Source organism: Protomyctophum bolini, assembly GCF_963924005.1.
Source record: "Protomyctophum bolini genome assembly, chromosome: 6".
In the NCBI taxonomy this organism is placed as follows: Eukaryota; Metazoa; Chordata; class Actinopteri; order Myctophiformes; family Myctophidae; genus Protomyctophum; species Protomyctophum bolini.
The window spans coordinates 34,042,610-34,067,553 of NC_137867.1; the positions used below are offsets into that span (position 1 = coordinate 34,042,610).

Here is a 24,944-nt window from a genome sequence, read left to right on the forward strand (position 1 = left end):
CTGCATACAGCGACGCAAGGGAGAAAAAATGATTAAAATGCATGTGTTTCAATCAGACTATCCTCTCCTCACATGCCGCAGGCAACAGCATGCTGTTCAGTGATGACGTCCAGGCGCGGCGATGTAGGAGAGGCAGTTGCCTCGGGGCCCGCGGGGGGGGGGGGCTCCGATGCGTGGGAGTAGTAAACCGTATACTCTCTCTCTCTCACTGTTAAGTTACCGCGACTAAGACTACATTTCCTGTCAATAATAAGCAGTGTAAAATGTAGTTCATTGGGAGTTAAAGGGAGACGCTTTATTCTGAAGGGCCCTTCACGGCGCAGGTAGGAAATGGGCTGTTTACTGGTTAGAGTAGACGGATTTGCTCCGGTCTGTCCGCTGTGGCTGTATACAGTTGTTAGCCCTACTCTGCAATAATCGCCTGATAAAGTTGAATTTTGAGAACAGTCAAAACAAGACTTTAATTACCATAGGCACTTTCAACAGACATCTGACTGTGTAGCACACAGTGCAGAAAGTTAGCGGATGTTGATGTTCTGTTAACAGGAAATGACATCGCCAGATTCGCTCTGATTGGTCAAAATTGGCTAACAATGGGGGGGTGGTGAGCCCGGGCTGTCAATCTTGCCTTGGGGCCCATGGAACATTCCAGCCGCTACTGATGACGTCCCCCTCAATTATTCTCTTTCTCTTTCTGGATTTGAGTGAGTTATTGCGTCCATGTCCCCATCCCTAACTATTTAGGGGTGGGAGATCTGCACGCTGCTTTGCACCTGTTCTTGGAATATAGCTATTTTGGTTGGTAAAACATGTTTAACCCATTTAGGCAGAGTACTAGCTTCTCTAGCTCACTTTACTAGTCCTGATCATAGACTGTAAAAAATATGGACAAAGCGTTCCGCGGGCGCCGCGGACAAAGCCAACTCGGATTGTGACAAATCATGACAATGAACACAATGTTTTGGGCCGATCAAATCATTAGAAAGAAGAAAAGAAAGTCAGGAGACAACACTATTTGTTTTGTTTTTCGTCTTATAAATTATTTGATCGGCCCAAAACATTGTGTTCATTGTCATGATTTGTCACGATCCGAGTTGGCTTTGTCCGTGGCGTAACCGTCTTTAAATAAATTATATTAGAAGTGCCGATGGGAGAATGCATTGTGTTTTCATTTCCTGGGCCACTCGTTTTTCTGAAAGGGGGAGGGACTGCGGCGCTCTATAGTGAGACACTCATTACTTAGTTCATATTTATATTTCAGGATCGTTCAAACAATGAAACGCTTACGGTGTATTAGTGAAACCCCACACTATAGGCCAGACCTATGCTGTAGACTAGAGTGTATCTGCGGAAGTAGCGCGATTTGGGCGGAAGTACCACTCAAGGAAATGACGTTGACGCTTTACAAATCTGTTAACATTCTCAGTGAATGAAACGGGTCTTGTGATTGGTCGAAAAATATGGTATCCAGGGGAAATACATCTGACGGATGTTCTGGCCTGACACTTCTGCCTATACACTCTCTGCCTTAGATTGTGACCAGGCTTTTCTCTTCGCAGATGAGTAAGGCTGGGACCGAGGCTAGTGAAACTGTGAAACCCTCATAGTGGTTATTTTTTACTGAACAGAAGGCTTGGTTTATTTAGCGGGAATACCTGTCTATGCATACTGTGTTGTTTGTGCATGTATGCATATGGAGGATATAGGCCTATCGCATGTGTGTGTTTTTTGTGTGCACACAGCAGAGACATTCTTCTACGCTCATTAGTTACATTCATTAGTTGTTGTTTATTGTCCCTCATAAGCTCTAGTTGTTAACACCCCTAGTTAATTTGATTAGTTTGGGCTATAGTCTTGTTATGACGGGCAACACTGCATATCTCAGAACAGTTAAGCACACAATTTTGTTGCCAGTTCAAGTGCCTGCTGGCTGTCAAGGATCTGCAACTGGCACCTTGAAGCTATTCACATCAGGAAGGTGCTGTTACATTGCACCCTGTGGGGACTAGAGAAGTGACATACAGTATGTAGCTCCACCAATGGGGAATCTTAAGGGAGGGAGAAGGGCATGTTGCTCTGAATGCTCCGAGTGCGTTTGTGTGAAGGAATAGCTCTCAGCTCCTTCGCCATTGTTTTGGTGGAGCGCCATGGTTACAGCAGGGATTCATAGTTGGCTGTGTGTGAAGGCCTGCCAGTGGGGAGGGAAGGGAGAAAGAGATGGGGGAGGGGAGACAAGAGCCTTATGTAATCCACATAGTGTGGCTGAATTCAGCTGCTGGTGGCGAGGGAACAGTCAGGAAATCTAATAGCAGCTCTGCTGTCCAGTCTGGATACAGCTGGATGACCACATCTGGAGGTACAGGCTGGCCAATCATTGACCCGTTTCAACTCTCACTCTCCCTCTCCGCTCTTTATTGTCCATGATTGTATGTTTTCAGTGCTAACGATGCAAATGAAAAAAAATGAAAGCATACTATGTGATTATGTCCTTGACCCATGTGTTTTTTGGTTGTGTGATGTGTTGATTAGGTCTATGTCACCCATCGCCTTTTTAATGGCCTTTAAATAAGTAAATAAGTAAGTCTACTTCGCAAAATTATTATCCATATGAAAGATACCCGATGTCTGGAAATTATAAATTGGATTTAGAGCTACAATCCATTCCACTTATTTTAATAAATTAAACAACTTACCAATATGTACGGTATAATACAATATAACCAGCACAGTCTCAGTGGTATCTTAGAATTGTCTCCCTACTCTTCCACACAGAGATTTTGACACTAGTTGGGTACTAGGACACTGGTTGAAAATGTTTTAGTCAATTGGCCATCAGCTTGATTGCAGTTTGGTAATAACTGTATCAATGCCAATTTACTTTCACGTAACTTTGCCATTTAAACTTTGCCATTCAGAAAGCCTTAAGGCCACCAGCTCAGTGGCCTTGTGGTTAGAGTGTCCGCTCTGAAACTGGGAGGTAGTGGTTCGATCCCCGGCCGGGTCATACCAAAGACTGTAAAAATGGGACCCAATGACTCGCTGCTTGACACTCAGCATCAAAGGTTTGGATTGGGGGGTCAAATCTACTAATCAAATGATTCCTGAGCGCGGCACGGCTGCAGCTCACCGCTCTTTGGCTGTGGCTCACCTCTCCAAGAGATGGGTCAAATGCTGAACAAATTTCACTGCGGTAACGTTTGTGACAAATCGTACGACTTTGACTTTAAAGCTTCAATCCTTTCTGTAACACTGAATATGCATTGTATAATGTATATGCATTATAATGCAGGTGTCCAATAAAGTGTTCCATTACAGCCGGTGTCCTACCTAACACCAAGAACTACATTTCTCAGTGGAAGAGTAACAAGACGTTTAAACATGTGCCTATTTTGAGGCCTCATTGGGAAAAAACACTAGTTGGGTACTAGGACACTGGTTGAAAATGTTTTACTCAATTGGCCATCAGCTTGATTGCAGTTTGGTAATAACTGTATCAATGCCAATTTACTTTCACGTAACTTTGCCATTTAAACTTTGCCATTCAGAAAGCCTTAAGGCCACCAGCTCAGTGGCCTTGTGGTTAGAGTGTCCGCTCTGAAACTGGGAGGTAGTGGTTCGATCCCCGGCCGGGTCATACCAAAGACTGTAAAAATGGGACCCAATGACTCGCTGCTTGACACTCAGCATCAAAGGGTTGGATTGGGGGGTCAAATCTACTAATCAAATGATTCCTGAGCGCGGCACGGCTGCAGCTCACCGCTCTTTGGCTGTGGCTCACCTCTCCAAGAGATGGGTCAAATGCTGAACAAATTTCACTGCGGTAACGTTTGTGACAAATCGTACGACTTTGACTTTAAAGCTTCAATCCTTTCTGTAACACTGAATATGCATTGTATAATGTATATGCATTATAATGCAGGTGTCCAATAAAGTGTTCCATTACAGCCGGTGTCCTACCTAACACCAAGAACTACATTTCTCAGTGGAAGAGTAACAAGACGTTTAAACATGTGCCTATTTTGAGGCCTCATTGGGAAAATCTGTATATGAAATGTCTTTCTCACATGAGATTGAAAGGGGGGAAATCTAGCCCTGTTTGTCCTACATTTATACTTGGAGACAGCCATAAGATTACACTGCTGAAAAAAACAAACAAAGAATTACTTGCTGATTTATAGATCTGGGAAATAAGAAATCTTGGAAGTTTAAGGAAAGCTTCAACTCCATTTCAAAACAATGCGTTTTCACATCCCGATTCCCTACTATCAACATGCTCTGTTCTACAGATTGGTTCAACATAAAATGTAATTTTATTTATTAAAATAAGTCCCATTTGAAGTTTTAGCGGATACATATTTTGATCTAAATGCATCTTCAAATCCAATCAATGTTATCTGCAGCTGACCAGCTAATGCTATAGAGCACAATCAATGATTGTGAAATTGTGTTGTGTTACAGGCTGCATAGAATATTGTGTGCAGCATTTTTCAGCATGCCAGGCTTTGCCAGCTAAATTACACTTGACGTCTGTCTAAAGACCATGCTCTGTCTGCATTCTTGTGTAGGTCCAGCTACTTCACTTGCATAATGACATCTGCGTGATCTTGACATTCTGCTGCTTACTCCTAATGTCAGTGATGGTGTTTACTGGTACCATTCTGCCCTCTTGGCTTTGTCCAAGTCTCAAGCACCTACTGTACTACTTGACAGTGTATGGTCTGCTTGTAGTTTGGCAGAGCTGTCTTGCTGTTGTTACAATTAATTTGCGTATGTAAATAAAACCCCCCACCCTCTGTATCTTTGCTATATTTCTGATTAGGTTGCTAGTACTGCAGGGCCTGTATTTTGGCGTTGGATTTTGAGAATTGTACATATTTGAATTGATTCCCACAAAGCACATACTGTACATACAGTGATGTTAATAATATATTAAGAGACGTGAATGCGGGCCGTGGTACTGGCTAGCGCTCTCTCCCTCTCTTGAGTAGGGATGCCACAGAAAAATAGATTTTTTGAATATTTGTGGCAGTCTCCAAATTAGATTTTCATAATGTTTTTCCCTTTTTCTTTTGATATTTTTGGGGCTTTTCATGCCTTTTTTTGATAGCACAGTAGACTGACAGGAAATGGGGAGAGAGAGATCGGACAGGATCGGGAATCGAAGTAAACTACAATTTACAATTTAAGCATTTAGCAGACGCTCTTAATCCAGAGCGACTTACATTAAGCAAGAACAAAAAAGCATGGGAATACATCACATAAAAACATTTATCATGAAACATGCGTAAGCTAAGAAAGTAACAGTGGAATATCTATATAATGAAACTATACATCTATACTACTATGCTATACATATGTGCTATGACTAGACTACATACAAACTGTAGTCTAATGTGTAGACTTTGTCGATGAGCTCTTTTCTGCCTCTATTGTTCAACCGTCAGAAAGTCTGCTCAACATGCAGACTTTGCTGTAGCTCCGCCTCAGCCACTCTGCAAGTCCACAACGCGAATAGTCGAAAGAATCATTGCCAGCACAGTAGAATATTCGTTTTTATCAGTTTCTGACATCCCTACTCCAAAGTGTCTGGCATGTTTAGCTCATTGACTTGCACTCACAGTATATATTACTGTTTTTTGTATTATTTTCGAGGAAGCAATTTTAATGTATTACATTCCACTTGTAGCTCCGGGAGTCTATCCGAATTTGGAGTCGGCTTCCTGTCACCCATGAGAGGCCTCACCAGCCTAGTTTCTATTTACTGCTCAGATCTCAGATCCGGTATAGAGCCCACCTATTGACCTATATCTGGTAATTTGCACACATTAACATGCATGCACAGATTACACACGTTTCTGTATCAACTCTAGACTGTATCTAGGACCTGGCTCTGCTATGTCTGCTATGCGCAAGGACAGATGTGACATTGTGATCATTATTTATTTTTCAGGCATGATATGATATGGCATGGTTGTTAATTGTTATTGTATCTATCTCCCTGCTTTTAATGGTTAATGATGGTTGTATAATTGTTTGGAGAAAAATGTAGCAGAGCCGAACGCTAAGATAAAATATTATATCATGCACACTTATTATTATTCTCATTCTATAATAAATATTTGTTCAATCAATTTGTGAGTTATCTGACTGGACTTTCAATTCAATTTTATTTTATTAAAGTGTTAAATCACAACTGCGTTGTCTCAAGAGACTTTACATATACAGCAGAGATCCCACCCTGAGCAAGCAATTTTGCGATAGTGGTAACGGAAAAACTCTTCCTTATAACTGGAAGAAACACGAAGCAGGTGGGCGGCCATCTGCCTCGACCATGTCAGGGGGGAAAGGAAGGAAGAGAGACAGACAATAGTGTAAGATAATATAATATTCATAATATAATATGATATAACAATGATGTTCTATAATATACTGTATAGTGGTATAAGAATGTTAAGATAATATACAGTGTAGTGCTATAATATAATATGGTAGCAATCCATGGTAAATGCTCGGTGAAGAGACCTGGTCCGCAGTCACACTCTTAATCGGCAGCTGAGGGTCCGTAATTTAAGTCCATGGAACTGCGAAGAGGTTGACGCAAAAAGTGGCAGGCCTTACTGAAGTGTGAGTGAGTCTCTGTGTACACTAGTGTTAATTACATTTGCACTGATGGGACATGTCACATGAACCCACACAACCAAAGGGAGGAGGGGAGAGAGGAGGAGAAGAGAAGAGAGGAGAGGAGGGGAAGTAGGGGGAACTGACTGACAGACTTTGTTTTCTTGCACTGTATGATTGCAAATGTTAGGCTGGGACGAATACATTAGCAATCAGAGATTGGATAAGTCCTATAGATTTTTTTTATTAGCCGATGATTTGAGACACAGTTACCCATCACTACAGGCAACCAAAACCAGTGCTCGTTGCCATCCATTCCCCTCTGAGGCTGAGCTGCCACTGCCAGTAGCTCCAGTAGTGTTATTGTGGATTATTTACTCATTGACACAACAGAGCGGAGGGTTGCTGACACTGCTGCGCCGACAGAACATAATAATAAAATACATTTCAAGTTTTTGAAGTTGAGAAAGGAGAGAAAGAAATTGTGTGTGTGTGTGTGTGTGTGTGTGCAACTGTTCATGGTAGCGTGCATGTGTGAGAGAGATCGAGTCATATGCTGGTATATTTTGACTAATGTGGTTTATTTTTTAATCGTGCAACCACTCCTATGCGGAGCTATGTGTAGTGTCCCTGGCTGCATGGCTGGCTGGCTGGGTCCGTCCCTCCATGCACGAAAATAGCGTTTGGTTGGTTTTCACCACCAAGTGTCACTGTTGCGCAGCCTAACACACACACACACACACACACACACACACACACACACACACACACACATTATATATTAACTGTATATATGATGATTTCGGGTGTGACAGTACAGTACAGTAGAGGGGACCCCCACACGGTAACTCTGTCATTTCTCAACCGTTTCGGATTTTTGAATGCGGCATTGATGCAACTATCATTTCATTTCCAGTAAATTGTTTTCATAAAATTTTGTGGAAACTAAAATTGAATTGAAAATGTGATTAATCTTTTAGTCTTTGGTCACCTTTCCGTCTTGTCACAACTCTGCATGTCCTGGCTCTACTGTAGGTACCACCAGACCACAAACACTGTACACGTTTTGATTGACTGCCTTAAATGCTTGGTCATCGGCACACTTAAATATACACTCAGTTTTTATGTTTTTATGACTTGTTTGTTTATTAGATTGCAGGCACTGTTGTGTGCACTGGGGCACCTCCTTTCAAACTCATCATTATGGAATGTAACAGTATATCCAGAAGTTATTCACTAGACTCTTTTCATTGTTTTTATAATCACTTCTGCATACAGTTGTATGTGCTCCTGCAGCTTGGGTGCAAAACAAGATGTAAACAGAACGAGTTCCTTCCTGCCTCTAGCGCTCAGTGAGAGTCTACAATAGTATTAATTTAGGGAACATCTGTACATTTATTACAATAAATAACCTGGGTTATACTTGCAATACATTAATTACTCTTATTACTCTGTACCCCCCGTATAAGTACAGTACAGTACAGTTGTCTAACACAAATAGGTCTAGTCGGTTGAAGTGTTTCCATGGTGTCTGTCTTGAGGCCCCTGTGCTTACCATAGAGATTGACCTTGTTCTTGCACTCTAACCTCAAAAAACCTCTTGGGGCCCCAGCACAGAGGCTTCAATGGATTCATTGCATGGCTTTGTTTTCATGTTCAAAGTGGGGGGTGGTAGGATTGGCGGCCAATGTTGTTTAGGACTGCCAAAGTCTCACTTGTCCGCCACGCAAGGGTTTCAGCTACTGTAAATTCTACTCAGAGCATCATCAGCACTGGTTTAAGTGAGTAAAATGTATCTTTCCAGAAGGAGTGCTTGTTATAGATGCACCATCACTTAATGTCCTGCTGAAATTAGGATAGTGTTGATTGAAATTCATTCCAATTTTAATGGCACTACAATTACTTTTACACACATTTTCCTTAGTCTATGCTGTCCAGCTAACACTCTTTGCCAACTGTCAGTATGTTGCAAATGTCCTGGGAAAACCTTGCCCAATGTGTAATTAAATTGAACAGTAATCGGACATGTGAAGGTGAGATGTTCTTGCCACCTCAGTAAAACGCATTGGCTAAATAGCCCTAATTATGTACCAGAATGTGTTGGTCCTTCTTTTTGTAATGTTCTTTGCCATGCCTTAACTCTTAAATAAAAAAGGCTTTTTTTCACCTCACTGGAACAGAGTGCCTTGGATCCTCTTCTTTAACGTTATCTACCAGAATATTGGAATTAAAGACTAGAGTCACTTGGAAGTGTTTCAGAGGATAATCAGCGTGTATTCGTCTAGTATTTGTGCTTCTGCATTGGAGCAGGAGCGAGAGAGGGGCACATAAGGGGAGAGAGAGATGGAGAGAACCAGAATGTTGGGGAGAAAGCAAGTGAGAGCTGCCTTGTCCGGGGCGCTTTGGTAATGAGGATCCAAGGAGATAAATCCTTATGAGACCTGACAGGGTGCCACATTCCTAGACTGAGTCCTAGAACCCCCCCCCCCCCCCCCCCACACACACACACACACACACACACACACACACACACACACACACACACACACACACACACACCTCCCTTAGTCTTTATATTTTATACACTGATGCCATTCCCAGTCCAAGGCCTTTTGCCTGTTAAACTACCTCTCCTTCTCCACGCCACGGCTCAAGGTCTTTGACCAGCCAGGCGACCGTCTTTACAGCTGAATATGAAATATAGACTAGTACTCCTGAAGGCTAAGGCTCCACTCCAACCCTGTAGGGAAGGAGAAAAGCATGGCAGAGAGTGAGGAGAGAGAGCGAGAGAGAGAGAGAGAGAGGGAGGTGACCGAGTTCATTCGCAGTGTTGGCGTTGAGCCAGCGGCTTGCCTGTGGGTGTCTGTAGCAGTGCCAGTGCATGTGTTTAGCCTCCCGTCTGGAAGCCCCCTACTCGCCTCTGTATTTATGTCAAAGCTCTTTCATTGTATTGGGTCTCTCATCTCATCTTGATTCAGAAGTTTTCTTTTTTTGTAACCCCCCCCCCCCCCCCTGTGTTCTCTATGGATCTTGTGACTGCCTTCAGACCTGTTTTCCTCCCTCTTGGGGGAATCTCTCTGGATCTTTATCAAAGGCAGACCGCCGAAAAGGATGGCTTTCCCCCCCATTTTTCTTTCATTCTTTATTTTGTATTCTTGGCCTGTTTTTCTTGTTGAGTGGTTTCTCATTTCACTTCAGTGCAATTGTGCGTTTCTGCGCATAGTTTTTCAGCAACAGTTCATTCAAGGATTCTTCCCTCCCTTTTTTTCTGTGTGTTGTCTACTTTATCCAGCTCACCCTGTCTGAATAGAAGTCCAGTCTTCAGTGTAGGTTCCTATTCCTAACGCCTCTAGCTGAGGCTCAAGTTCAGACTAATAGACAGTATGTGATGGCTCTGTCTCCCCCTCCTCCGCGTGAAGCTGACTGAGATGTGCGTGCCTTGTCTACGTTTTAATAGTTTGTGTTTACAGAGCTCCTCTGTTCCTTGAAGCCAGAGCCATGTTCATTCGTAATGTTAGTCACTTTGCATAACTGTGAAATCAAATGACACTTTATGTTTATGATATCGTAGTCTGACAAGAAGGGAGAAAAGATGGTGCTATATGCAGGTTAGGGAAGCCAAAAACGGATCAAAATTAAATTATAATATTCTACTGCCCTGGTGAATATTTTTGATATCCTATAGCTATATTTCCCTAGATTTTTTGTTTTAACGTACATATTTAGGAAATAACAATGTCTTAACTGTTTGGGCGGAGTGTTGTAATGGGGCCCACACTTATTCAACCTTTCCAGCACTTTGTCCCTGTCAAGGTTTTGTTCAGTGTCATGCTGGTAGCCCATATTTCTGCCATCGAGCCTCTCAAAGAGTGCCTCACACGGCGCTGAAACCTGAGCTACGAGAGCTGGGCGTCATTACTCAGAGGCCCCCCGAGAAATGGCAAGAGTCCTAATGCCTCTTTTGGCAGTAGTCACAGGGACACATGTCACGAGTACTGGCTTACCTACTACTACTATCAAAACACTGGCTTTCACGGATGCCATTTGGTGTTGTTGGTACTTGGTAGGTCTCAGCCATTTAAACTGAACTGAACTTTGTCTGCATCAGGGGTGCAAATGTATACTTGAGTAAACAAATACTTATTTAACATAAATGTATTTATGAAAGCATGAATTATTATTATAATTTTTTTGGCTTTCACCTTTATTTTATATATATTTGTATGGAGGCACAGACAGTAGGCTGACAGGAAATGGGGGGGGGGGGAAAGACATGCATTAAAGGTCGTCGGGATCGGGAGTCGAACCCGCAGCACACTGCCAGACTCGATTACCAGCCAAGGTGCCTGGACCACTGAGCCATGGCTCAGGCCTGGAAGCATGAATTCTTGTAGGCATATAGGGTTGTCACGATTTCAATTTGAATTGGAAGCAGGTTTGCGGGTTTTACTCTCAACCATCTAATGGCAGTGTTTGAGACAAGCTCATCTTCATTCACTGTGTACCCGAGGAATGAAGCATACGGTGGATAAATCTCTCCCTGACACCCTGGCATGATGGGAATAACCGCATCCAGTCTGCTGGATGAAAGGAAATCTAACTACGGTACATCAATGGTATGTGTGGTGTGTATTTGGACGTGCTTTGGAGACCAAACGATTTGAAAGCATTTTAGTGTTCTCTCTTTACTTCATAAGCTTTGCTCTAAAGGCAGTGTGGTGAGAGAGATTCTTACGTTTCATCGTCCATCCGGCCCTGCTGTTTTAGAGGAACAGAATCTGGCTATCGTCCCACACCACACTCTTATGCAAAATTGCTATTGTCAAGCGCACAGAGCGAGAAAGAAAATCTCCAGCGCACATGGCGACGTGCACTCTCATACTCTACTCCATCTCCCATTTGGAAAACAATCCTTTTTTACATTTTGAATAGGATATTTTTTGAAAAACAAAGCTCTTAGAATGTATGAATAGGCCATTACAAAGATGGCCTCCCATGTCTTTAAGATTTTAACAATTTGTTTTAATAAAGCTCTTAACTGTTGTCTTTTAATATGATTATGTATATAATATGTTATAATATAAAAGTATATGTTAGTAATTGAGAAATAAAGCCATAAGTGCTAACAAAATTTCACACGGGTGTGATTTTTTTAAGGGATAAAGAGAGAGAGAGAGATGGGGAGTGACATGCAGCAAATGTTCGGGACTTGAACCTGTGACACTGTCAGGCTACATTGGAGCCTAGGGGCTGTATTTTGCGTGTCTTAAGTACCAGGTCTTATTCCCTAACTTGAGTAAACTAAAGACCTGGAGGCGTGATCAATGCTCTTTGGCCACTCAGAATAGCCAAATGGCATTGATCACGCCTCCAGGTCTTTAGTTTACTCAAGTTAGGGAATAAGACCTGGTACTTAAGACACGCAAAATACAGCCCTAGGTGTCCAGACCGCAAGGCCATAAGTCGTCTTATTATTATTTTTTTTCCCTTATTTTTTTTAAGGTGAACAGTAGACTGACAGGAAATAGGTAGAGAGGTTGGGGGTTGACACGTAGCAAAGGTCGTCCGGATCGTGACTCGAACCCACGACATACTGTCAGGGGAATTACCAGCCTAGGTGCCCAGACGGCTACGCCAGCAAGTCATCTTATTATTGAATGATTCTGGTGGGGCGGGGCGACTGTGGCTCAGGAGGTAGAGCAGGTCATCCAATAATCCATGGGTTGGCGGTTCGAATCCCGGCTCCTCCTGTCTACATGTCGAAGTGTCCTTGGGCAATACACTGAACCCCAAATTGCTCCCGATGTGCTGGTTGGTACCTTGCATGGCTTCCGCTGCAATCGGTGTATGAATGTGTGAATGTAATTCACTATGTAAAGCGCCTTGGATAAAGGCGCTATATAAATGCACCATTTATTTTTGGTCAGGAGCCTAAGCTTGTGTCCTTATGCAGCATTGCAGTCATCCATTGTTTATCTGGCTGATGTACTGTATATATCTTCTCACTGCTCTTTTTAAAAAGCAATTGTTGTTTGAGTTGGATTGAGAAGGAGATGAAGATAAATGTAAACTGTGTAAGGATGCAATTTACTGTATGGCATCTTCCAAAATACGTTATACACATTTCCCCTTTTAATGATGTCCTCATGGGGGTTGACTGCATGGCCCTCCAGGCCAGATGACAATTGATTCAGTGGTGAGTGCTGTCCACGTGTCTGGTTAGTGAGCCAACTTTAGGACAGTAGACTTTGCAGAGATCTTGGGCTATCTCCTCATAGAGCTTTTCAACTCTAATGATAACAACTTTAGGTGACATGACGTGACCAACTATTCAGGTTCCACAAATGCTGCCATGAGTGCACGGAATCCCTCTATTTCCATGAAACGAATAGGTGTTGTGCATAACTGTAGTCCCTCTTTCCCAAAGGTGGCATAGCCTGTTCTAGGTGATTTCCCCATAGTTGTGTTTTTTATTAGCTCTGCCGTATGTGTTTACTGTTCAAATCTGTTTTCAAGCCCATTATAGGAAGCTATGGGAAAATGAACAGGAAATGGGTATGTCACCTTCTAGGACTGCAGCTATGCCCAGAGCCTATAGGCAGAGCCTTCCCCGCCATCTTTGTAATTAGCACTGTAGTTTCACCAGCAATCTTGTCATCAACTATGTGACCTCAGAGTGAAGCTACTAAGCTAGTAATAAACGGCTGCTTTGAAGTCTGTTTAGGCCTCTGTTGGATACTTTGTCTTCAAATGTGTGTGCCAATATGCATTGTTGTTGTTTTTTTGGTAGGCCAACTTGGCGTCACACGGCTTGCATTTGACCTTGTTTTGATTAAACTAGAAAAAAAGAAAAAAGCACACAGGCTCCTGCCAACTGCGCCCAATCACCTTGAGTTTGCATAATGTAGGCAGCAATGTAGTTGCATTTGTCAAAGGCAGAAGTCATTAGAGAATGTGTTTCTTTAATGTGTATTCAGAATGTTTATTATTATCAAACAATGATATTACAGACATTTGTTTCAACGACTTCTAGGCTAGACAGAGCATTATAAACAATATTGTCCCCTCCTGGCCTCCTCATATCCCGCAATAAAAATGTCACACGGCATGTTTGTTCCTGGAGAAGGTTGAGTTGCCCATGAGCGAACCTACAGTGAGGCAGTAGTAGTGATAGGGAGGATCATTATTTGCACTAAAAGGTTTCAGCATTGGAACAATGTATATCATTGATGTGACAGTCGATGCACTCGTTTTAGCATAGACACACACACACACACACACACACACACACACACACACACACACACACACACACTGTCTGTACGCTGTTGAGCTACAGAATAGAACACAAGACACAGACTTCTGTAAGAAGGTAATTCGCGTCCTTAACCCACTTGTCGCATTGAGGCAGTATGCAGGGCTGGCATTTGCATTGAAAACGTGTATATCCACCATGTGATTAAATAGGCCTAGGCTACTCTAATCTAAACACATCAAAGGATTTCCATCAACATGGATACATTTTCAAGCAACGCTTGTTGGTGAATGACAGTACAACATTTTTAAATTCATATTTTAAATGCATTGTTTATGATGAGTTAATGCGAAGGTCTAACCATCCTCTGAAAAGACGGTATAGCGGTATTCTGCTTCGACTCGAGACGGCAGAGCAAATCCAATGGAAATGTTTACCTTTTTAGTGTGGGTTGGAACGTTGGGCTGCACAAGCAGTGGTTGCACACAACTGCTGTTCTGAAAACGTGGCTGACAGCCGCAGACGCATCAGTTTAAGATCTGTGTCCAATCATTTAATTTGTATTCTCTCTCTGTACCATGACGTGTGATGTCCGTTGCCAACGTGCCATCATGATTTGTAATTGTTTGTAGGCTATAACAACACAAGGCTGATCTTAAATCATGGCTCCTCCTAACACGAATTGGACTTATACTACTCTAGTTTCTTACTTTGGACCCCTGGCCCCACCTCGTATTGTTGTTTTTGTTGTTAAAACCGTTTTATTTATTAGTCCTTTTAGCGCTGTTGTTCCGTCTTTGTGTTTTCTCTGTGGGGGGGTGCTTTTTATGTGAGTGCACCACAATGGAAACAAGTTTCGGGATTTTTGTGTTAATCCACGTTGCAGTTTTTTAAAATTGTATTTGAATGAATGACAATAAAATAATTCTATTCTAAGAAGAACAATAATTCCCCACTCCTTGTCACTGTATATTAGAACATACATGAAATGTGTCCTCTGCATTTACTCATCCTATGACGTCTAGGAGCACTGGAGCAGTGAGTGCTCTTATTACAGCGCTCAGGGAGCAGTTAGTTCTAAGTGTCTTGCTCAGGGATACTTCAACACATAGGCCGGGTCGCAAACCGACGACCTTCTGTTTCCCAGGTGGCCTCTCTCTACCCTCTCAGCGGTGGCCAATCCAAAGTTGCTCAGCTGACAACGGGATGGTCGTACCAGTGATCAGCGGTCAGTCAAAGGAAAGGGATAATTAGCAGTGATAGTGTGCGTTTTAGTCACAGCAGTGCAATAATATGATTAAAGATGGAGTGCCACAATCTTTTTATTTTTCCAGTTTAGCATGTGTCTATGAGGTGACAGTACTTCGTTTTTATGTGTAATGGTGTATTAACTTGTATTTAGGGTTTCTTCCTGAAGTGTGAACCCTTGACAGTCACTTCACAATTCACAATTCAAAGGGCTTTATTGGCATGAGAAAACATACGTTTACATTGCCAAAGCAGAAAGAACAATACAACAATCAATGAAATAAACAGTAATATAGTGACATCACGCCCCTCCGCTAGACCCTCCCCCTTTATCAGCTGTGGATGTGGCTTCAGTTCAGGTGGATCACCACCCATCACACCCACCAGGTAAACCAAGCATACTTAATGAACTGGTGGGCGTGTCCACATAAAAGCATGATTTTAACAAATACTGTACACTTTTTGGAAAAAGTTCTTCCTCCTTATATTATAATAATACCTGATGATCATGTTTTAGGGTGGACAATAATCGTGGCACTCCATCATTAAAGTACGCTATAGCATCACACTCGGCAGCAGACGCTGGTGTCCAAGAGTGACGATGGCAAACAGGATGCAAACACAAGGTTCCTTCGCTGCCAGTGCCTTCACTCACTCCCATAGTCAACTATCGTAGATGCTGTCATGGGGATTATTCTCAAAAGCAAAAGCTAAGCGGGACAACTTCATTTAATCATAAACTACCACACTCATTTGAAGGATCATTTCCACATTACACTTTGAATGTCAGACAATGTACGGTTACGACTCATGCTACTGAGATGCACAGCTCCACAACAACACTCCCGTGAGTCACCCCCAAATTAAGTGCCCAAACCCCCTGTCAGCCTCAGGAAGAAAAACATCTTACAAAATGAGCACTCTCAGATGGAGTGTGTATTTGATTAGAAATAACAAGGTTGATTTCTTGCATCCGTCTTCTGAACACTGAGTTTCTATTGGTACTGGATTGTAAAACGTCATTCCCAGGGAGGTTTCAATTGTACTCTGTTGCTCCCCTGAGCACATTTTCTCGCATGTTTACAATACACTTTCTCTGATCCGGTTGTATTGAAAGTCTGCATGGAAAACTGTAAGAAGATTTCACTCTCCTATCTTCCCACACAGTATTTATTTGACTGCATTCACCATTGTGAAGAGTAAGCACTCACGGTTTAACAAAGGCCCTGTGGGGGTGTACTGACTGTAGCATAATATGCATATGTATACTGTACTGCCTGTTTTAAGTATAGGATCACTCTCAGGCCTTACGACTCACACACAGAAGATGAAGCCACACTGCCATTTTGCGAATGTCCTCCCGAGTTATAAGTTAAACTCTTGCGTCTGTCTAGGCCGACGTCTACATCTATCATGGAGTTATTTATGGGTCCTGTAAAGCCCTGTTAAACCATGGGCATCTCTGGTTTACCAACTCACCGCCGGTCCGCCGGACTTGGCTGGTCTCCTCTGTCGTGTAGCTTTGCAGACAGAGAGGGACACTGGGCCATTCAAGCAAACGGTGAAGGAGGGAATGGGTCTAGCAGGTGCAGGAACTTTGACTCCCCAACCAGGAGCAATGGAAAAGGGAGCAGCTGCCCTGACATCCGGTGTGTGTGTGTGTGTGTGTGTATGTGTGTGTGTGTGTGTGTGTGTGTGTGTGGGGGGAAGCTTTGGGGTGAGCTAGCTAAACACTTTGACACGTACCAAGCCTGTATAATGCATGATACAGTAGGTTTATTGTTTTCTTAATTCAGACAGGCCAGTGTAGACTAGAGAGACCGAGCATACGGGTAGAGAGCTGCACAGGTCTACCGTCCTGAAGTGGCTGAGGCTATGAATGGTCAACTACCAATTAATGTGTGATGTTTAATTATTTTTTAACAAGAAGCTGTCCAACAAGACAATCCCTGTTGACTTGATTCCAAAATGTCTCACGGCACATCTTGTCCTTCTCCACAGGTTGCTGGCTACGAGACACGGCTGATAATGCGTGGCATATGCTCCGCAGCCCCACCCACTTCCTGCCTGTAGAGGAAGTGGCTGAGCATGTCCTCTCATCCCCAGTCTGTGCCGCAGGGCCGGAGGGCGATGGACACTCGCCACCTGCCAAACCCGGCCTCTCTGCCTCTGCAGCTGCAACGGGCACACACGGTAAGAGAGTACACCACCTGTACTGCCTTGCACTTGACCTTGCGCATGTGATACACAAATAATCAACTTTATTTTCCTCAATCAGTCATTTGGTTTATTGGCAAATAGTTTTCTCCAATTTGCCATTAACCAAATTACTAATTGAGGAAAATAAAGTTGATTATTTGTGTTTAGTTTTAGTTTATTTTAGAATGTTGGTGTAGGGCAAAAGTAAAAATGTATTCTCCGGTCCCATCTCATCTAGACTAGTACTATACTGATCATAACATCTAAGACATCATTGGAATATGATTTTTAGCCATAATTGAACTTTTTTCTTTAAATCTTGGTTTGCTGTGGATGCAGCTCCAATTCTGCCTGCTTTGTATCTGTTTAGTAAACGGGGGCCTGGCTGCACCACTGGAGAGGGACCTATACCGGCCCCCTGCTGATGTTTTCCCAACAGGAACATTCCCAGGTTACAGTGTTGTGCACACAGATCTGCTCCCTCATTAGATGTCCATGTTGTCGTTATGCCCATGTCTTTTCCTCTACGCTTCTGAGGGATGGAGGCCTCTGAAACTCCTAGAAGCGGCCTCTGGCCTATGCCAAAGTTCATGTAGTTGGCCTGTAGTGTTTTGCAAGAGGGCTCCCTTTCTTCCGAGGCGGGACAATCCAGTGCCCTCTAGGATCCCCACAGCTGCAGCTACAGTTAATCCCTCCACTCCCCCTCGTCAACACATTCAGAAGGAGATGTGGGTAGACAGGCCACATCCCACAATCTTTTACTAGGAAAGGGGTTCACTTGTACAGTAGTTGCATGTATTTACCCCTCTCCTTTTGTGGGAGGTAAACCAGGAGACGACGCGATATGAGAACCAAGGAGAAAGAGGTGCACGACTGAACACTGGGGAATAAAAGAGGAGGGAGAAGCTCTTTGCTCTATTCCTGAGTCTATATACAGTGTATAATGGGTGGCTGTCATTATATGTCTTTTATTGCACAGGTGTGTGCTTTTATTTGATTTTCAATGTTTGATTTAAAGAGAACTACTGTGTATTGATGGCTTGTTGTGCCTGTGTGTGTTGCAGGAGGTGGGACTGGTAGATTACCATCCTCATGCCAGGGACTACAGCCATGCCATGTCCCAGCCCCATCGCCGCCGGCCATCCCTGCTCTCCGAGTTCCAGCCTGGGAATGAGAGGTAGGTGCTACATACTCACCCTTACAGTCTCCCAGACTCCCACTACAGTGGCATCATCATTATATTGGTTTGACTTCTTGAGTCCCGGAGGAAAATCTCTTGATGTTATCGCCTTGGAGTTCAATTTCATATAGACTTAATTCTATTTTCTCTCTTATTTTTAAATTACAAAGCCTAAAAGGCACATTTTATTCACAGTGTTCCAGCATTCAATGCCAAAAACAATTAAATCACAATTCATTAGTTAATCGTCGACTTACATTTTGTAATTGTGACAGCCCACCTATAGCAGCATCATACCGTAGATTGTTTCCTTTAAATGTAGTTTTGTCATCCTGGAACACAGTGTAAGCCTCATGGCAGGCTGTATTTTTATGTAGTATTATTTTAAGTCTTTGCCGGATAGCCCTCCCCCAGTTCAGTAATCCTTACGTAATTGGCATCCACAAGCCGTTCTTCTGTTATGTGGTGTTAAATGGCTCTGTAGGGCAATGGAGCATGCAAAGTTTTTGCCATCCTCAATAGACCGACAGTAAGTCAGGCACAGCGCTGTATGTGCAGTGCTTTCTCTCTGGAGACGCAGGTCTTGTACCTACTAAAGTGGTTTATTATTTATATAGTCATGCCTTCTTTGAGGATGAGTCTTGATGAGTGCTCAGGAATAATGTATGTGCATTCCATGAATTTTGCATGATGCACCGAGGATAAGCCACCAGCTCAGTGGTTTTTCCCCTGTCCCATTTGATTGGCATGGCACATTTTCTTGCATAAGTTAAAACGAAAAAAGAGCCGTATTGACTTTCTCCGGAGGTCTGCGGTAACTAGACGATCTGTTTAAGTCATTTGTACATTTTCTGCTGTCTTTCCACTGAGCTGCTGTTTCTCCAGGAATCAACCTGCAGATCTTTTTGCGCGAGGATGGGGGAAAATGCATCTTTCAGGGCGATGTCAAATGAGTCGTGCAACACTAGCCTCAGGAATGCCATAGGGACACATTGGCAGACAACAGATGGTAGAGTGTTTCCCGTAGCAGTGTGTGGCCGTTGGTGTGTGTGTGTCCGTTTGTGGTGGATGTGTTTTCAAGTATCAATCAGACAGGATTATGGTCTCGCTGGGACTTTGTTGAGCGTAGGCTGTGTGTTTGTTCCCCATGTCCATTGCTGCTGGTCCTATAGATCAGTGCCCAGACACTGGGTTGGGATCCATCCCATTTGTGGGTTGTGGACCAGTTTTTATGGGTCACGAGCAAATGTGCCATTATTTTTTTCGTTTCGTTTTCCTGAATTTTGTTTTTTATTATTGTTATTTCAATGGATTTTCAAAAATAATTCACAATTGTTCATTAAAAACAAATTCAAAGATTTGCGAAAGAACTTTAAAAAACCAAATAAATAAATAAATTCCACAAATTAGAAAAAAAAGTAGTAAAAGAGTTGTGAGCTTGTAGATCACTAGTTTGAGGCCCGGTGCGGTCCGGAGAGACTTCAAATGTCTCTTTTGGGTTGCGTGCTAAAACGTTTGGGAACACTGCACTGCTATAGATCACAGTGTGGTCTGTCTGTCTGTCTAGAATCTAGACTCTAGATAGACAGACAGACGGACAGACCCGCAGAGAGACATACTAGTCTACCTACCTACCTATTGATGTACCTATACCTTCCAGCTTACCTAAAGAGATACAGCTACGAGTAACAAATCAAAATCAATCCCCAGGCTCTGGTCCGCCCACCAACAGATAGTGCCAGCCACCCGTTGCCGACTTGTTGGCACTCTGGTAGAGCTCCTCATTGGCGTTCTGTACCCAGTCCACTTGTTCCTGTGACTTTTACATGTCTTGTAAGACATAAACAGCTTGATTTTCATTTGAAAATAATTAAATTATATGAGAAGGAGTCATATCAAAGTGATTCAAAGGATTGGACTGCAGTTTGTTTGCGTGTTTCAGTGTTATTGGTTGCTTCCCGCAGTTCCCGGTTCTGTTTTGTCTTAGCAGATAGGAGGAGTCAGCATAATATGGGATTCACCTGGCATCTCATAGCTCTCACACATGACACAAGTCTTATCTCTCTCACTCATCTAGCACAGTACGTCTCGTTTAGTTTGCCAATGGTTCTGCATGTTCTACCACCTACTACATCATACATGTCATTACATCCACTCACATACACCACTGAAGGAGTCCACTCAGCTGTTTCCACTCCATGGACCATGCATGAGCTGAGCTCTAGTACATAAGGCTGCTGTATGTAGCAACATATAGACTACGAGACTGTTAGGTAGTTAAGTTACTGTTTGCTTCAACTGGACTCCCACGCATACTACCGCGGACCCCCTCCGCCCCGCGCCGAAGATCACACACGGCAAGAGTTCACCAACATGCGATCCAGACCCGATACATATAGGCAGCGGCCTATAGGCATTCGTTTTTTTATTCCAATTCATTTTGACGTGCAGTGTCTCTCGGAGTCTCAGTCTCTCTCTCTCTCTCTCTCTCTCTCGGCACGCAACACACACAGGAATTGGGCTAATATAGGCTGCCAATACAGGACGTTATAATCTTGAGTTTCATTAAATAACTGTCTTTCTCCGCACGCGCACGCGCGCACACAACATTATTCAAGTGAAATGCGTAACGCCAATATTGGGCTAATATAGGCTACCAATATTTGGGTATAGCCTACAGGGATTTACCGACAGAATGAATATATATATATATATATATATATATATATATATATATATATATATATATATATATATATATTCAATCATCTATACCAGGGGTGCCCACACTTTCTTTTAATTGAGAGCTACTTTCAAAACGACCAGCTCAACATACCCACCAAATAAAACTATCATCCTAAACGCACATGGAATGGGAAATAGAGGGGGAAAAATGGAAATGGTAGGGTTTTATTTTTGTTGGTATTTGACTTTGCTACTGATGATTGTAAGCAACAACAAGTATTGCATTGTGTGTTTGAGCTGACAGGCCCTTTTTGATGTCAATCAATCAAGTCATCTCAGGTCATCTAAAGCGGCAGATGCAAAAATCGTTTTTTATATTAAAATTATATATATTTTTAGGGGCATGTCATGTGGTCTACCTGCAAAGCCTTTGTAGATCGTGATCTACCATTTGGGCACCGCTTAACGTCAGATTAGGGGTTTTGTCGGCGAGCGCCAAAAATCCTCCCCGACAGCATAATCGGAGCAAATACCGGGCAGTGTGTACGAGCCATAACGTGTTGACTACACTACACTACACTAATAAGGACACATAATAATAACTAATGTGGAGTCAACTCCCGCAATTACCTTCTTCCCATAGTGAGCTGCAACGTAACTAGGATGAGCGGCCCGTCAGGGCCACGAAATTCTAGTAGTTTAAACTCCCAGTCCCCACTATTATTTGCAGACCAGCAATTTAATACGCAAATAAATTATGATACATAATTAAGTGTTTTTTATTTAATCCGTAAACTACAGTATCTGCTTTTTCCATAATGCACACTTTCACTAATTTGCAAATCAAACTTTCTTCTAACAACCAAATGGGACACAATGGAGCATTTACTGGTGGCTGGTTGTGTTAACTTGGCTAACCACTGTTTTTGTTTTAGCTATTAACAGCTGGTGAGATATCATTTCAACTCAGCCGTTTTAATAGGTCACTTGAGAGGCCAGAGCAAAACTTTTTGTGTTTTTAGACTTTTCCCTCATTGTTCCCCTATTCCTTTGTGCTTTCTCCGTTTCCCCTCATCCCAGCTGTGGTGCTCCGAACCCTGGAAGCACTCTCCCAGCCTCTCTCGGTCTCCACACAGCTGCCAAGCTGCCTTTTCCTCTAGGGTGGCTGAGGGGGGTGAACAGTGAAGAGATTGGCAGAGGCACAATTTCGGTGGTGCTTCCCAGTGTTGCATGATTTTCGCTCTGGTTGTAACGGGGCTCAAGCCAGTGAGAAACGAATGGATCGGTTCTTAGGATGTTTATCGCTGGTCCCGCCCTCCTTTTCCACCACACACACCCCCATAAACCCCACACACATCTCTCTGTCTTCTCACTCTGACATTGACAAATCCTCCCCCCCCCAACACTGTTTAGGCAATTATACAGAAATGCATCTGCAATTCATCTCTGTCCAGCCCGCCCTATGACACCTTTTAACATGCAGATTTAGCACTGCATATTCTACATATGTACTAAGTAATATGTCAATGCTTTCTACCCCCTCCTGTCTGGTTCGTGGTGAAAGCATGCTGTATCAGACGGGGTCTCAGTCATTCCTTTGCCCTGCCAACACAGGCACCCTGTTGCACACAGAAAGGCTCCGAGTTCCTTGGCACATTAAGAAACCACACACTAGCCCATTGTGGGCCGGCACCGGCAATTATGGTTATGTTTCCCAGTTCTCCCCCTTCTCTTCGGAAGCCACTTCCATTTTGACATAGGCAGCAAAAGTATCTGACATTCTGGCAAACGCCTCTGGGGTTAGGCTTTAGAAAACCCATTTCCTCAGATAGAACAGAGCACCATTTACAAGCGGGCTAATAAACCCTTGAATTGAAGATCGAAGCAACTTGTGAATTTAACAATCAGTGTCTGTCGTCATTTGATTGTACAGTACACGCTTTGGAATCAGCTCACAGCTGATCTCAGCACTTTAGTATCAGCCCTCCCTGGATGAACTTGTGTATTTACTTGCGCAAGCAGAGAGCGCAAGTAATCATTTCGCTTGGTCTCTTCGAAGTGAAGCCAAGTTTTCTTCAACCGTAAGTCTGTGCCTGGTTTGCTGGGACCAGTTACAACATTACGTCATCCTTGAGAGAGTACATGGTGTGTATATGACGTAATGTTACAAGTTACAAGTTACAAGTTACAACATTACGTCATATACACACCATGTACTCTCTCAAGGATGACGTAATGTTGTAACTGGTCCCAGCAAACCAGGCACAGACTTACGGTTGAAAAAAACTTGGCTTCACTTTTTGGAACCAAGTAACCACAGTATACTGCTAATCAAATTACAACTACATACTCTGTATGTAGTTGTAATGTGATTTGTAATTTGTAAATCTGTGCCTGGTCTGCTGGGAACAGACTACACAGATGACCATATCTCTTACGTCATCACTGAGAGCTAGTCATACATATACACACCATGTACTCTGGTCCCAGTTCTCAACGATGACGTAATGTTGTAACTGGTCCCAGCAAACCAGGCACAGACTTACGGTTGAAAAAAACTTGGCTTCACTTTTTGGAACCAAGTAACCACGGTATACTGCTAATCAAATTACAACTACATACTCTGTATGTAGTTGTAATGTGATTTGTAATTTGTAAATCTGTGCCTGGTCTGCTGGGACCAGACTACACAGATCTCAGATCACAGACCATATCTCTTACGTCATCACTTACTATTTACTATTACTATTTTTCATATAAAGGCAGAAGATAGTAGAAAAGATAAAGACACACGGTTATTACTTGCGCAAGCAGAGCGCGCAAGTAATCATTTCGCTTGGTCTCTTCGAAGTGAAGCCAAGTTTTCTTCAACCGTAAGTCTGTGCCTGGTTTGCTGGGACTAGTTACAAGTTACAAGTTACAACATTACGTCATATACACACCATGTACTCTGGTCCCAGTTCTCAACGATGACGTAATGTTGTAACTGGTCCCAGCAAACCAGGCACAAACCTACGGTTGAAAAAAACTTGGCTTCACTTTTTGGAACCAAGTAACCACAGTATACTGCTAATCAAATTACAACTACATACTCTACGCACTCTTACGTCATCACTGAGAGCTAGTCATATGCCTGGTTTGCTGGGACTAGTTACAAGTTACAACATTACGTCATATACACACCATGTACTCTGGTCCCATTTCTCAACGATGACGTAATGTTGTAACTGGTCCCAGCAAACCAGGCACAGACTTACGGTTGAAAAAAACTTGGCTTCACTTTTTGGAACCAAGTAACCACAGTATACTGCTAATCAAATTACAACTACATACTCTGTATGTATTTGTCAAAAAGTTAACCATTAAGCTTAACGTCGTTGTAGTATATAACTAACTAAACCAAACAGAACTTTAGGATAAAGGACAGAAATCCAAACCATTTCAGAGAAGAGAATATTTCTACAGAACTGACTACGCAGACTACTTTCTCTCTCGAAAGTACTTGCGCGCTCTGCTTGCGCACTAGTAGGCCATTTATGGCCTACTAGTGTGCAACAAGCAAGTATGCACTCGGCAGAGTGCAGTTCTAGTTCATGAATGTGATTAACATGTGCATAGCATGGTTTTTAAACCAATACCACACATATACAGCAGATCACGACCTACTGTATCACATTACAGAGCACTGCATCCGCCCTCCGCCCGTCACCGATGTAATTGTTAGCATTCCAGCCCACCCAGAACAGTTCTAGCATTGAT

At 42.9% G+C, this 24,944-nt stretch overlaps 1 protein-coding gene across 21 annotated transcripts in view; it reads left to right on the forward strand.

Annotated features, from left to right (window-relative positions):
* Positions 1–24,944, forward strand: part of ncor2 (nuclear receptor corepressor 2) — a 146,825-nt gene that overhangs the window by 24,946 nt on the left and 96,935 nt on the right. For all 21 annotated transcript variants that reach the window (XM_080766289.1, XM_080766292.1, XM_080766306.1 and 18 more), the window contains exons 2-3: positions 17,123–17,314; positions 18,385–18,497. In XM_080766289.1, the coding sequence (XP_080622415.1) occupies positions 17,210–17,314; positions 18,385–18,497 (218 nt within the window). In that variant the 5' untranslated portion in view covers positions 17,123–17,209. The remainder of the gene's footprint in view (positions 1–17,122; positions 17,315–18,384; positions 18,498–24,944) is intronic.